Here is a 15,674-nt window from a genome sequence, read left to right on the forward strand (position 1 = left end):
GCCCCAGGTCTGTTTTTGGAGCTGTGTGTGTTTTCCCAAAGTCGTTTCTTGTTTTGTGCTCTATCAAAGGAATTCTTCACCAAAGGAATTGCTTTCCCAGGAAGGCTGAATTTCTGGCAAGGCCTGGAGGAGGCTGCAGCCCTGCCAGGGTGCTGAGGCCTGTGCTGACCCTGCTCTCCCCCCAGGTGCCTGTCCTGTGTGAACAGTGCCTTCCGCTGCCACTGGTGCAAGTACAGGAACCTGTGCACCCACGACCCCACCACCTGCTCCTTCCAGGAGGGGAGGATCAACGTCTCCGAGGTACCACGGGATGGTGTTCTCAGGGGCCCCAGGGTGAGGGGAGAGACAGGATCTGACTCCGTGGTTCAGAAGGCTTGATTTATTTTTTGATATTTTTTATTTTAATGAGTATTTTATTATATATATTATTTTATTATAGATATTATAATTATTTTACGATATATATTATTTTATTAACTATATTATAATTATGATATATATTATATTAAAACTATACTAAAAGAATAGAAGAAAGGATTTCCTCTGAAGGCTGGCTAAGAATAGAATAAGAAGGAATGATAACAAAGGTTTGTGGCTTGGGCTCTGTCTGAGCCAGCTGACTGTGATTGGCCATTAATTAGAAACAACCACATGAGACCAATCCCAGATGCACCTGTTGCATTGCACAGCAGCAGATAACCATTGTTTGCATTTTGTTCCTGAGGCCTCCCAGCTTCTCAGGAGGAAGAATCCTAAGGAAAGGATTTTCCATAAAAGCTGTCTGTGACAGTACCACGCTGGGATTCCTCCCTCTGCCCTCTGCTTTTCCATGCCCCAAGCACCCTAACCGTGTTCATGTGAGCTTTGTGGGTCTGTCTGGTGCCCAAAAGTGCAGGAGCAGCTTTAAGCAGGGCAGTGCTGGTGTCACTGAAGTGCTGCTCCTGACCTGAGCAGCAGAGCTGAGCCTCCCCTGCAGTGTGGGAATGCCCAGGTTCATTAATTACAGTAATTGCTGTAGTGCTTTCCCCCAGGGGTGCCAGAGACTCCAGCACTTCCAGCAGCTCTGCTTTGCTCGCTCTGAGCAGAGCTCTGGTCCCTCCTGTTGGGATTTATGGCAGAGCCTGACTGTGGCTGATGAAGGAATTACCAAAGAGCACAGCCCCAGATTTTGGAAAAGGGAGCTGGTTTGGGTTCCAGCACCCTGGACCCGGAGCCATCTCTCTTAGCAGCTCATAAAAGCTGTGGGGCTCCCATCCAAAAATGCTTTTAACACTTGGAAAGGCACAGGCTGTGAGTGGCTGTGCCAGCTCTCCTGAGTGTCCCAGGGCAGAGGCATCCGTGGAGGAAAGGGGTTTGTTAGCACAAATCCTGATTTACCACTGCAAGGAGCCCTTGGTCCTGGGTTTCTGCACTCCTTGTCCTGCCTGATTCATCCCCACAGGGTCCTGGTGCTGCAGGGTCCTGCTCTTTGCCCCCACTGCTCCTACAAACAGCTTTGTAGCACCTGAAATGAGTGCAGCTCCTAAAGCTGCAGGGGGAAAACGGTTTAAAAGAGGCTCTGGAAATCCTGAGGGTGCTGGAAAGTGGGAAAGGCAGCAGTGAGGACATCTACAAATAGGAGAAAAACAGAGGAAAGTGTGCCAGCATCCAGACAAATCCTTGTCAGTGAGTGATGGAGATGGAGAAAAACAGGAGGGATCAGTCAGGGGTGTAAACGCTGAGCTGTCAAAAGGAGTGAAAGTTTAGCCAGGTTGGTGCTAAACTGGGAGTAAACTCCACTCCTGTGTCTCCCTGGCTGCCAGGAGAGGTAAAGGGCAGAGTCATTCCTGAGCTGTGCAAGGAGCTGGTGGGAAGCTGCAGACCCAAGGATGGGAATGGGTGCCCAGGGAGGAGCTTCCACCCCAGGAACAAACCAAACCCTTTCTCCATCTTTCAAAGTCAGGAAACTTCCTTTCACCATATCAAGAGAAGGCAAAACCCTTTGCCTCTCCTCCTCTTGGGTGCTGGGGTGGGTTCTCCTCCACACTCCAAGCATCCCTGTTCTCCCATCTGCATAGGTGGAGCTCTCCCTTCTCTGGGCCCCCAACCCTGGGATTTCAGCAGTGTCTGACAAGTCCCTGCTAGAGCAGAACAATCCCATCATCTCTGTTTTCCTCCTGGGAGCACCCTCAGGTCACACAGAGGGAGAGAGGAACAGTTGGCGTCCCTGAAGTTCCTGCTGGGATCACAGGGCTGTCTCCAAAGAACTTCCTCTGTCTTCATCTTGCCCAGGATTTCTCACCAGGGATGTTTTGGGACACCTCACACCTTGCTGGTGATTACCTTTGATAAGGGCTGATGATAATGATACAAGTGCTCTCCATCATTTCTCCCCCAGACCTCTGAGCGCAGGCCAAACCACCCCAAGTAAATGTGTTTGCTCATTTAAGAGCAATGAATTTCCCCTTCACACACAGCCGGTGATGATGCCTTTGCTGTGGGCTCTTCACCAACACACAAATAAGCAAATGCCTCATGGAGGGTTTCCTCTCCTCAACCAATTCAGATCACAATGTTCTCATTGTGTCACGGCCTGATGTATTAGGAAATTGTTTGTGCTTCCCCTGGCTGCCTCCCCAGCAGAGCCAGTGGTGTTTGGAGTGGGGATCTCCGTGCCTGTGCCCTACTTTCAGTCCCCTGTGCCTCTCCTTACGTAAGGTTTACACACGTGTTCACACGGGCCTGCACATCGCTCGCGTCTTTATCTTTAATTTAAGGGAAAATATCTTGAATATTCCCTTTTACTCCTGGCCCATCAGAGCTGGCATCCCGATGGGATTGGATGTGTAACGAGCTCCCTTTGATGCTCCCAGGAGTTGTCTGTTTGGAGGAGGAACGAGGGCTGCAAGCCTCAGCCGCTTCGGGAGGAGACGGGGGAGAGAAATTCCCTTTTCATGGGCTGTGCTCTTGCTCCTTGCAAGCCTCTGCCCTGCCTGCCATGGAAATACAGCCCAGGGAGTTTCCTCATCCCTCCACCTGCCCTGCCAACAGGAACTGTGTGCTCAGATCCCAGGGCAGAGCTCAGGGAGCCCCAAAGGTGGGTGGGTGCTTTAGGAACAGCGGAGCTGTGGTTTGGGGTCGCTGGTCAGTGGATGCAGGTATTTCACACCCTTTACAGCAGAGGGATACTGCAGGACAGAGCTGGCTGCTCCTGATGTTCTCCCTCTCCTGGGAATTTCTGAGATCCTCTGAGGTCTCCATTTTCATGTAGCCAATTCTTTAGGAGTTAATTATTAGAGAAGCAATTATTTCCCCATCCTTTCCCTGGTCAGAGCCTTCACTGTCAGCTGAAGGTGCCTGCTCAGACCTTGCCCCCACTAAATCAGGATTTCTCCAAGAGATTCTCCTGGGTGTGGAGCACTGATTGTCCCACTTTAAAAAACCCCAATCAAGCCAATGATGCCATTTTAATGTGCTTGGTGTGGTTTGGCTTGTGTGTGTGAGAGGTTTTATGGTGTCTCTCTCTAAATGAGGAGGAATGTGGATTCATAAACATCCTCACACCCCATCCCAGAGGAGAGCTAGAACCAAATAAATCCTCTTAGCTCCCCAGGATGTGAGAGCCCGTCCCTCTTTGATGTCCAGTGTGTGCTGATAATGCCATTTCCACGGGGGGACGCTGATCTGGGGACACAGAGCTCCAGATTTGGGGATTTCGGTGCCCTTGGGGCTCCTTTGAATTCCCACTGATTTTATGGCAACGCCCTTGCCCCTGGCTGTGCCCTTGGGTGCTGAGTGCTGCTTGATGTGCCCTGAAGGAAACAGAACAAACCAGAACCAGCCCTGCAGAGCTGCCCTGCCAATCCCCACGCCAGCAGGGCTGAGATGTGCTGGAGGTGACTCAGAGCCACAGCTCAGGCCACCAAAGGCAGCCAATGACTTTGCAGGGTCGCACCTCGCTTTGGGGAGACGCCTTTGCCTGAAATAGGAGCAAAAAGCCCGGTTTCAGCAAAATTCCCTCAGCTCTGAGCCGTGGCAGTGCTTTTATCAGCCGTGCTGGGGATGTTTGGTGCTCAGAGGGAGGGAGGCAGGAGGGAAGGGATGCAGGAGCAGAGGGAGATGCTCCTGCCTGTACCCTGGGCCAGGGAGCTGCTCCTGGCACACAGAGGGCTGTTCACAGCAGGGAAAGGTGCTGAACATCCCCCTGCCTCCCAAAGCGATGGAGAAGACCCAGGTTGGAGCTCAGGGCTGATGGTGTGGGTCAGGGATTCGCCAGGCTGGGCTCCAGCTGCCTTCCTTTCATGTCTGCTTTCCAAGGAGCGGGGGCTGCTCTCCCTTCCAGTGGCATAAATGAAGGATAATGTGTTTCCATGAGTGACAGGGACTGTAATTTATATCATTGGGAGCACAACTGTGAACCAGGGGTTTACATTCACGTGCCAGATTGGGTTATGTTTATAACTTTAAAATAACGTGCGGCAAGTTAACATTTGTGGAGAGTTTGCGGGGGTTTTTTGAAGATGAAAAGTACAGAAACAGTCTATTTTCTGCCATTTGGGCTAAATCCTCTAGTCAGAAGAATTGCCTGCCATTTCTAGGCAATTTTTTTTTTTTCCAAATAAGAGCAAGGAGGTTTGACCTACTAAAACTGCTCGGTTAAACACAAATAATAACCATGGGTGCTCTGTTCTGCTCTAGAGACAGCTGCAGAACGTGGGTCTTTAAGGTATTTATAGACCTTGGAGTCTTTGAGGCTAAAAAGTGTTGGAGAAGCATAAAATGTCTTTGTAAATTGTGTGTGCTGATACTTCACAGGCAGAACATTCCCCGAGAGTCTGTGCCACTCAGGCACCCCAGCCTTGTCTTCCTCCAGCAGATCTGATCCGTGTTTATTCTGGCTCCGGGAAGTCAAGGAGGATAATGAGAGGATTCTGCCTGTTTGTTTAGAGAGAGGAGGCAATAATGGCCTTTCTGACTCGCTGCAGGATTTACCTCTCATGAATTAAAAAACAAAGTAAACTGATTATGGAACGAGCTGTGTGTTCCACCGCCTTCGCTCGGTGTTTTCTGGCTGGTTCTGGCTCTTCCTGGGGAGGGAGCCAGGATGGGGCACCCAGGCTGAGCCTGGCACTGCAGGGACACGAGCAGGGACCTTGGCTGGTGCTGCCAACCCTTCCCGGGGAAATTCCTGTTGAGGGGATCAGCACGGACAGAGGAGCTGCCCAACCGATGATAAATAAACTCCTGACAAAATAATTTACCTGAGCAGTGGCTGTTACACCAGGGAGCAGCTGGGAGAGGTGGTGAATTTTCAGGGATTTGGGGATGCAGGGACATGGCTGTGCAGGATTTGGGGTGCAGGGGTGTGGCTGTGCAGGGATTTGGGTGTGGTGAATTGGGTTTTCAGGGATTTGGGGTGCAGGGATGTGGCTGTGCAGGGATTTGGGTACAGGGACAAGGCTGTGCAAGGATTTGGGTGCAGAGACATGAGTTTTCAGGGATTTGGGGTGCAGGAATGTGTCTGTGCGGGATTTGGGTACAGGGACATGGGTTTTTAGGTATTTGGGGTGCAGAGACATGGCTGTGCAGGGATTTGGGGTGCAGGGATGTGGCTGTGCAGGGATTTGGGTGTGGTGAATTGGGTTTTCAGGGATTTGGGGTGCAGGGACATGGGTTTGCAAGGATTTGGGGTGCAGGGACATGGGTCTTCAGGGATTTGGGGTGCAGGGATGTGGCTGTGCAGGGATTTGGGTACAGGGACAAGGCTGTGCAAGGATTTGGGTGCAGAGACATGAGTTTTCAGGGATTTGGGGTGCAGGAATGTGTCTGTGCGGGATTTGGGAACAGGGACATGGGTTTTTAGGTATTCGGGGTGCAGAGACATGGCTGTGCAGGGATTTGGGGTGCAGGGATGTGGCTGTGCAGAGATTTGGGTACAAGGACATGGATTTTCAGGGATTTGGGGTGCAGGGATGTGGCTGTGCAGGGCCGTGGGTGTACATCACTGAAGCAGCAATTTAAAAAGCAAATTGGAAAAAGAAAAGCCCTGAAAGCTGAGCTTTCCCCGGGGCTGGAAATGCCCGCAGGGGCTGCACAGGCTCTGAGGGTCTGAGCTGACCCCAGCCCCTGCAGCTCCTCTCGCCCAGCTCAGAAATTCAGCAGGCACTGCCTGCAGCAGCGTGGCTGCCCACGAGCATCCTGGCCGTGCTGGAGTCTGGCATCCTCCCACAGATCCCTGCATCCCCAGCGTGGGTCCCTTGTTGGTGTGATCACTGCAGCTGTCAGCCAGCGCCGAGGGGCCGCTCGCTCCTGCACAGGCTGCCTCGCCTTCCCCACAACCCCAGCGTGACATTTTCCATCCTCTGGAACCAAAGGAATGGAAAAAAAGATAAATCTATTTTGCCCCGCTTGTCTCTAATGATGGCAGAGCAGTTTTTGCTGGCAGCACTTTCAGCAGCGGGGAGCAGATGTGGGATGGAGTCCCCTCCTGTGCCTGGGAAGGAAGGAGCCCTTCCTTAGCAGTCTCCTCACGGACTGAGCTGGCCAGGAGGGATAATGGTCCATAACATATTCATTATTTTCAGGACTGTGCACTGGAGTTCTCCCACTGCTGATGCAAGTGGAGATATTTTGTTTTCAGTTGTAATGGGGTAAAGGATTCTGCAGCTCTGGGTTGCTTTTCCTTCCAGCCCTCGGGGCTGGGCCCCTTTCTGCTGGAGCTCAATGGGACTTTGGGGTGACATCAAAGCCTTAGTGCAGGCAGGTGTTGAGTGGAAGGTGGCACAGGTGAGTGGTGCTGCAGGAGGGGAAGGAATGTGCAGAGTTGGATGGAAAATGCTGTGAATCCAGGGAGTCTGCTGGTGGTGAGCTGGGGCTGGATCCACGGCCAGGGTCAGTGGGAAGCAGGGAATGCCATTCCCTCCCAGCCTGTGAACCCTCTCCTCTGCAGGAAAGGGCCTCCCTTCCCTCCCCAGCACAGCTGATGGAGTTTGAAATCACTCTTGGCTGTTAATCCGTGAAAGTCCCTGTTAGGAATAAAATAAAATATATATACGGAAAAGTGCCGCTAAAAAGGTTTATGAGGCTGCAGTTTAAGCGAGTGGCTGCTCCAGAGCAGAGCATCTGTTCCTCATTTACAGCTGGCTTGAGCCATGCTGAAACACTTCCCCTGGCCCTGGCTGGGGGCTGCCTGCCCTGGGGAGGGGGATTTTCCCCATTTCCCCCCTGCACACAGGATCCTGGGCACGATGGCTCCTGGCACTGCCATCAGCACGATTCCCTTTCATCCCCAGGCTGCAGGGGCCTGGGGTGCCACTCTGGGATTTGGCAGAGGGAATGGAGACTGACGTGTTTGTTCTAAACTCCTGCTTTAGCCGGGGATTAATCACTCAGTGTCAGGTGCTTACAGGTACTTAGGTACCTCGTTCCATTAGATCAAAGCAAATTAGAGCTGAGCAGAATGTAAATACAGCTGGTGGTCAGAGGTGCTGCAGTTCCTGCTGCAGAAATTGGAGAAAAATTGTATTTCCCAGTGTGTTGCGCAGAGATAATGTTTGGGATGTTGAGATCTCACGGGAGGGATGTCACACCGTCACCAGCAGCTGATAAGTCATTTTTGTGGTTTCATTCAGACATTCTGTTTGTGCTTGGGTGACCTGGATATCTGTGCAATGGTGTTTCACAGAGTCACACATGCTTTGGATGGGAAGGTGTCGTGGTTTTGTTCGCATCTCTCAGAGCCTGAGACACTGAGGCTTGATTGCCAGCCTGGAGAGGAATTGTTGTGTCTGACCAAAACGGGAGAGCAGCATTATATATATATAACTCCATATATATAACATATATAGCTCCAAAGTCATACTGTGTATGGAGTTTGGGGTTATACGCTCCAAATATTGCAGGATTTGGAGGATTGCAGGATTAAAATTATATTATAAAAACTATAAGTATGGAGTTTGGAGTTATACATTCCAAATATTGCAGGATTTGCAGGATTGCAGTAATACAATTATATAAAAATATATATATAAGAAAAATATAAAATATATAAGTATGGAGTTCGGAGTTCTACACTCCAAATTTTGCAGGATTGCAGGATTAAAATTATATATATAAGAAAAATATAAAAAATATAAGTATGGAGTTTGGACTTATACACTCCAAATTTTGCAGAATTGCAGGTTACATTATATATAAAAAAACAAGAAAAATTTAAAAAATATAAGTATGGAATTTGGAGTTATACACTCCAAATTTTGCAGGATTTGCAGAATTGCAGGATTACAATTATATTTAAAAACAAAAGAAAAATATAAGAAATACAAGTATGGAGTTTGGAGTTATACACTCCAAATTTTGCAGGATTTGGAGAATTGCAGGATAACAATTATATAAAAAATATATAAGAAAAAATTAAAATATAAAAATATAAAATATAAAAATATAACATATAAAAAGTATAAATATAAAAATATAAAAATATAAAACATAAAAATATAAATATATATAAAAATATAAAATATATAATATATTTTAAAAGTATAAAAAATATAAAAGCTAAAATGCTCAAGCATCCCCAGCACACCTCACCCCTGACCTCGCCCCCCTCTCCCGTTGCCCCCCAGGACTGCCCGCAGCTGTTCCCCACGGAGGAGATCCTGATCCCGGTGGGAGAGGTGAAGCCCATCACGCTGAGGGCCCGGAACCTGCCGCAGCCCCAGTCGGGCCAGAGGGGCTACGAGTGCGTGCTCAGCATCCAGGGCATCGTGCACAGGGTGCCCGCCCTGCGCTTCAACAGCTCCAGCGTGCAGTGCCAGAACAGCTCGGTGCGTGAGAGGGGCATGGGCATGGGCACGGGCATAGGTATGGGCATGGGTGTGGGCATGGGCATGAGCATGGGCATGGGCAGGGCTGGCAGCACCAGGGAGGGAGGAAAATCTCTCTAATCCCAAATCCCGGGTGGGAGAATCCCCACAGGGAGGAGATGCTGGCTCTGGAGTGCCCTGGCTGCCTGTGGGAGGTCAGCCTGGGAAAGGGGAGGAGGAGGGAATGCAGGAGGTGTTGAGGCAGGCTAATTCACACGCGGGGAGATAAGGAGAATCACAGACCCCTTATCGGGGAGCTGTCACATCCCAGGTCACGGTGGCTGGATGAATAGAGCGGGGCTGGAGAGCGGGGAAGGAGGGGGAGAGGGAAAGTGATGGGGGAGAGAGAGAGAGCGGGGCTGGAGAGGGGAATCACCGAGGAATGCTGCCCAGGAGAGGGGAATCACCAGGTGATGCTGCCCAGGAGAGGGGAATCACCAGGTGATGCTGCCCAAGAAAGGGGAATCGCGGAGTGATGCTGCCCAGGTGATGCTGCCCAGGAGCAGGGCAGGGTTATCCCCTCCTCAAGACAGCACTCAGCCTCACCAGAACATCACAAATTCACCCTGCTGGGCACTCTGTGATGCCAAAACACAAATGGCAAAGCCAGGCACCCCCACCCTGATCCACAGCCCAAATCTGGGTCTCCTGTGTCCCTTCACGAGCGTGGCCCTGCCTCTGCTCACCATGTGCTCAGAAAGGGCCCTGGGCAAAAAGGGCACAGTCAGTTTGTTTTAGGCAGCACAACAGGGTCCACTTGAATATTCAGTGCAGATGGCCTTAAATTGTTAATGAAGTTTTGAATTTTTTAAAGTTTTACTGGATATTTATACATCGCTGGCCGTCTTTGGGCCTTGCAGCTTGGTGGATAATAAATGCATTAATAGTACATAGTACTTTTCCTATCCAGAGTGATTTATAAGCATTAGAGAAGCACTTTTATTGCTGTTGGGCTGATAGGAAGTGGTAGGGGGAGGATGTGGGGGCCATTCTGGACTCACAGCTTCTTGTTCCACGCCAGCTTAGTAAAACCCAGCACAGTCAAACGTGAGTTAAAGCTGCACAGCTGCTGCCCAGGGACAGGCAGAGCACTCTGCCCTGCTTTCATCACCACTCCCTCCTCCCAGGGAGCATGGCAATGCTCACTCACCTCCTGAAGTCTTTTTAGCAGCTTTGGTTGACCTAAAGAGAGCTCCAGAGTGGGGCCTGGCCAGTGCTGGGTGTGATAATGGGAATTTCAGCATTCGCTGGGAATTCAGCTGCAGCATCCAGCCTCACTCAGCCACGGCCCCCAGATGTCATAAAAAGGGGAATAATTCAGGCCAGTGCTGTCCTGGGGCAGGCTGAGGCAGTGGCTGGGGCTCTGCACCATCTATTTTTGCTCTATTTTCCTGTTCCACCTGCAAAGCTCTGCAGAGGGGTTCTGGAGCTCTCAGTCACAAACTGGGCAAGAAGCAGCCTGAGGGCAGCTCCAGTCCCAGTCTGGTTACCTGGAGGGGCTGTGTTGGCAAGCCAGAGACTGAGTGATGAGAGCAGGCACTGCAAGAGGAATAATTAATCTGTTACCTCTCACAAGGACTAGATCTGATTTAATTATCTCCTCCTGATGAGGAGAAGGGACTCAAAGCAGAGCCCTGGAGATGAAGTGTAAAAATGTGGTGTCTGAGGCACCAGCAGATGTTTTTAAGCAGAGAATAAAGATGGTTTCTCTCAAAAAAACCTCTTTGCCTGGGAGTGTTGTCTCCCCAGGCATTTCACTCTGGATCTTACCCTGCAGTACCTCTATGATGGGATGGACATCAGCAACCTGGCAGTGGACTTTGCCGTGGTTTGGAACGGGAACTTCGTCATCGACAACCCGGAGAACGTGAAAGGTAAAATCTGCTTGAATTGGCTTCAGGCCATGCCAGTTGTGTCCCCTGGAAATCCCTCAATCCCAGCTATACCCCAAGGGTATATCCCAGCTGTATCCTGAGGGAATACCCAATTCTCAGCTGTATCCTGAGGGAATCCCCAATCCCAGCTGCACCCCGAGGGAATCCCTCAGTCCTGATTGAATCTGTCCATCCCAACTGTGTCCCATGGAAATCCCTCAATCCCACCTGTACCTCAAGGGTATATCCCAGCTGTATCCTGAGGGAATCTCCCAATCCCAGCCATGTCCCAAGTTAATCCCTTCAATCCCAGCTGTGTCCCAAGTGAATCCCCCAGTCCCAGCTGTACCTTGAGGGAATCCCTTCAATCCCAGCCGTGTCCCAAGTGAATCCCCCAATCCCAGCTCCATCCAGAGGGAATCCCCCAGCCCCAGCTGCACCCCCAGTAATTCTGCAGTGCCCCCCTGGTACCAGCTGCACCCCAAGCGAATCCCCCAGTCGCAGCTGCCCCCCCAGCCCCAGCTGCCCCCTGAATGAACCCCCCTCAGCCCCAGCTGCCCCCCAGGATCCCCTCCCCGGCTAACCCCCTGTTCCTGTCCCGCAGTGCACCTGTACAAGTGCGCGGCGCAGCGCGAGAGCTGCGGGCTGTGCCTCAAGGCCGAGCCGCGGTTCGCGTGCGGCTGGTGCAGCGGCGAGGGGCGCTGCACGCTGCGGCCCCACTGCAGCTCCCCAGGCGCCCTGCCCTGGCTCCACTGGGCCGGACACAACGTCAAGTGCTCCAACCCGCGCATCACCGAGGTGAGCCCGGCCCCAGCCCCTGCTCCCCTGGCGTGGCAGCGGGACCCTGGATGGGGATGAGTGCATTGACTCCATGACTGCAGAAGGCTGATTAAATGCTTTATTCTAGCATATGATACTATATATAGTATATACGTACTATATATCTATATAGGTATATACTGTACGGATATATAGTATATATACTATAGATATACAGTATATATATACACTATATATCTATATAGAATATATCTAGATAGATAGATGCTATAGATATACACGAGATATACAGATAGATATAGATATACTAGATACATCAATTTAAATGTATAGATATATCTATGTATCTATATATCTATATTGTATGATAGATATATACTATATATATATCATACAATACTGTATGTAGATACATATTATACTACTGCACTACACTATATTATACTACTATACTACACTATATTATATTACTATACTATACACCATATTTTACTACTATACTCATACTTTACTACTATACTATGCACTATATTATTCTACTGCACTACACTGTATTATACTACTGTACTATACACTATATTAGACAACTGTACTATACACTATATTGTACTACGCAGAATCACACAGAATCACAGAATTATGAGGCTGGAAGAGACCTCTAAGATCGAGTCCAACCTATACGCTAACACATCAACCAGGCTACAGCACCAAGTGCCATGTCCAGTCTTTTTTTAAACACATCCAGACACGGTGATTCTAGCACCTCCCTGGGAAGAGTATTCCAGTACTTTATTATTCTTTAGGTGAAAAATTTCTTCCTGATATCCAACCTATACCTTCCCTGATGTAGCTTGAGACTATACACTATTATACTGCTGTACTATACACTATTATACTACTACTACTGCACTGCATTGTACTACTACCAAGAAAATCCCATCACTCTTGCCAGCCAGTCCAACACACAGGTGGATCCAATCGGACAATGAATCCAAACACCACCTCCTGAGTCCAATTAACAAATCACCCTTTGGTAAACAATCTCCATAACGCATTCCACATGTACATAACAGGCGCAAGAAATGAAGGTAAGGATCATTTTAATTCTCATTCTGAGCATTCTCACAGCCTTACCCAGGAAAATCCTGGGAAATGCTGTGTTTCTCTCTGTGTTCAGAGGATGTGTGATTGCCACACTCCCCCTGTGGTGCCCCAAAATCCGCCCAGCCCTGAGAAATGTGGGTAAAACACTCCAGAACTTTCTGGGATGTTTTAGTGTGCAGCCTCTGCCCCACCCACGCTGCAGTGACCGCCACAGACTGTGGCGGGAATGCTAATTAAACCAGGGAGCTAATTAGTCTGGAGTTGGTGGTTCTGATATTTCTGCTCAGCCCACTGAGGGATGCAAAATGTGTCCCAGGAGCATTTTCAGCAGTGAAACTGCACTCGCTCTGTTAACGCTGCTATGAGGAGTGACACTCCTGTCAGGTGGGAACCAAGGCAGGTTTGGGTTTCTCAGTTAATTAAATCCCCAAAAAAGCCTCCCTTGCCCTGGGTGTGTATCCACACTGCAAAAGGTGTAACACAGCAGGATCAGAGTTGTCTGTTACACCAATGCTGCTGGCACTGCTGCACAGCACCCAAAATCTGCCAAATGGATCAAAACCCAAGTGAGTGTGGAATTCTCATCTTAAATTAAATAAGTTTTTGCCCTGGTTTAACTAAACTGGCTCAGATCCCGTGGGAGGGAGCCATCAACCTCCTTTTATGGAGGAGAGGAGGAAGCACAGAGGCTGCTGCTGTATTGGGGCTGGGTGGGGCTGGCAGGAGAATGGTGTCACTGAGGAGGGTCCATCCATCCTCAGGGACATTACCAGATTGGGTTTTGGTATTTTGGTATTGCTGCCTTAGGCCTTCTGCCAGTGGTACACCTTTGCTCGGCAGGTGTTTCTCTTGTGCAGGTGTGTCTTTGTGCAGGTTTTTCTTTGTGCAGGTGTTTCTGTTGTGCAGGATTTCTCTCATGCAGTTTTGTACAGGGCAGAGTGGAGCTGGTGGCTGGTTGTGCAGGGATAAGAAAGCACTAAAATGGGTTGGAAGCCTGTCCTTTCCCTGCTCGGTTGGTCTCTTTGTTTTCCAAGTCCCAGCTGTGCTACCAAGAGACAAAACAATCCTTAAAGGCTCCCCTGGATCTTCCCCTTGCCCTGCCACTGGGCAGAACCCAAATTTCTCTTGCCCAAGTTCTGTTCTGCTGCACAAGGTTGTGCTACAAGAAGCAAAACAGCCTCTGCTGAGATTTGCTTCCCCATAAACCATGCAGAAAGTTGTCAATTCAAAGAAATGTTGGAATTCTTTATCTGCCCCTCCTTGAGCTGGGCAGAGAAGGGGAAAGCACCAAGTGACTCGCATGTGAGCAGTGCCAGGCTGGCTCTGGCAGCTGGCTGCAGGCAGGGCACTGCCACCAAGTGTTTTATCACTGTCCAACTTGAAAGCAATACTTTTGGGCTCTGTCCAAGCAGAAAAGAGCAGAGCTCTGCTGTTGCAGATTTCTCGACTCCATCCCCAGGTCTGTGTCTGAGACTGTGGAGGAGACCATGAGACCTTCCCAGCTTTCATTGCTGCTGGGTCCTTTCCCAATATCTGAGTTTTCTCAGGATTTTGGGTACCATTTTGCCATGCCCAGTGCTGCAGAGCTATACAGATGGGAGGACACTCTGCCCTGGCCCTGGCAGGTCCAGGCTGGCACTGGTGCCAATCCTCCATCCCCTGGGCACCAGCAGTGACAGGACTGGGGAGCAGGGTTTGCTCTCATACTGGAGCTCACATTGCAGCCTGGATTACCCAGAGTAAAAGAGCCTTTAATATGGGCTGGTTTTCCACTCCTTTTGCTTCATCTGGCCAGGTTCACTCTTTGTGACAAGGCTGAGGTCAAGGGCCTGGCGCCAGTGCCTTCGGGGGATGCATAAATAAGGAGATGGTGTCTTAATAGTTCTAAAAGTAAATGAGCAGCCGGGTATTTGCAGTCCTGTCACTGAGTGAGAGGTCCAGCCCTCCCCAGCAAAGTCCCCTCAGCCGCTTAAATCTTCCACCCGGCCCGTGGCCTTAGCAATAAATAAATAAAAATCAGATTTCTGGCGAACAAGCGGCGCTCTGATCTCCTATTCATTTATTTGCAGGCCTCATTAATATAACATCAGCGCAACAAACAGCTGAAGGGGGGGCAGTGTCAGGCTGAATAATGGAGTTGCTCTGCTGAGATAACAATTAGGCTCTGAATGTGCCATCAGCTGAGGCAGAGACAAGGAGGGATCATGCCGGGATGACAATGCTCATGTGCTGCCTCCCCGCTGGGCTCATCAGCCGGGATCCAGGGCTCGGAGCAGCAGCAGAAAAACACAAAGAGGATGGAGGTGGCTGGGGCTGGGGAGGGGGCAGGGGCTGGGCCGTTGGTTGGGGTCTCTGTGCACCCCAGCAGATGCCGAGGGCTCGCTGTGCAGGGCTGCGCCTTCCCTGCAGCTCCAGCTCCAGCTCTCCCTGGATCCTCACTGACTTCTGTGCCTTCCTTCCCTGCAGCTCCTCAGGGAAAGCCCCAGCAGCCCCAGCTCTCCCCAGCTCCTCTCTGACTTCTTCTGCAGGCAAAATGTTGCTTCGTGTCAGAAACGCTGAAAGATTCGAGCAGCAAGAAATGACACTGAGAACATTTATCCTCATTGCTGGAGCTGTGTCCTCTGCAGGCTGCGAGGGGAAAGGTTCTAGCACTGGGCTGGGACTCCTGGGTCCCTGGGATCCTTGGATCACAACCTGGGGGATCCCTTGAATTCCAGCTTTGGGGGTCCCTTGGACTCCATCCTTGGGGGTTCCTTAGATCCCAGCCTGGGGGATTCCTTGCATCCCAAATTTGGGGGTCCCTTGGATCCCAAACTTGCGGGTACCTTGGGTTCCAGCCTTGGGGATTTCTTGGATTCCAACCTAGGGGGTTCCTTGGGTTCCAGCCTTGGGGAATCTCTTAGGTTCCAGCCTTGGGGTCCCCACCTTGGTTTCAGGTAAAAAGCAGCAATAAGAGAAGGGCTCTGAAGCACCTGCAGCCCTTCCCTGACCAAGGGCAGGATGTGAGCTCCTGGCAGCCCCTCGTCCCTGTATCACTAACACAGGGCTGCACACCTGGTCTGTCCAGCATCAT

General features: G+C 50.3%; 1 protein-coding gene across 1 annotated transcript in view; it reads left to right on the plus strand.

Annotated features, from left to right (window-relative positions):
* Positions 1-15,674, plus strand: part of PLXNA2 (plexin A2) — a 137,344-nt gene that overhangs the window by 77,782 nt on the left and 43,888 nt on the right. Inside the window, exons 9-12 of the mRNA XM_059487865.1 lie at positions 186-300; positions 8,604-8,804; positions 10,621-10,717; positions 11,322-11,515. Of these exons, the coding sequence (XP_059343848.1) occupies positions 186-300; positions 8,604-8,804; positions 10,621-10,717; positions 11,322-11,515 (607 nt within the window). The remainder of the gene's footprint in view (positions 1-185; positions 301-8,603; positions 8,805-10,620; positions 10,718-11,321; positions 11,516-15,674) is intronic.

Source organism: Ammospiza nelsoni, chromosome 23 (assembly GCF_027579445.1).
Source record: "Ammospiza nelsoni isolate bAmmNel1 chromosome 23, bAmmNel1.pri, whole genome shotgun sequence".
In the NCBI taxonomy this organism is placed as follows: Eukaryota; Metazoa; Chordata; class Aves; order Passeriformes; family Passerellidae; genus Ammospiza; species Ammospiza nelsoni.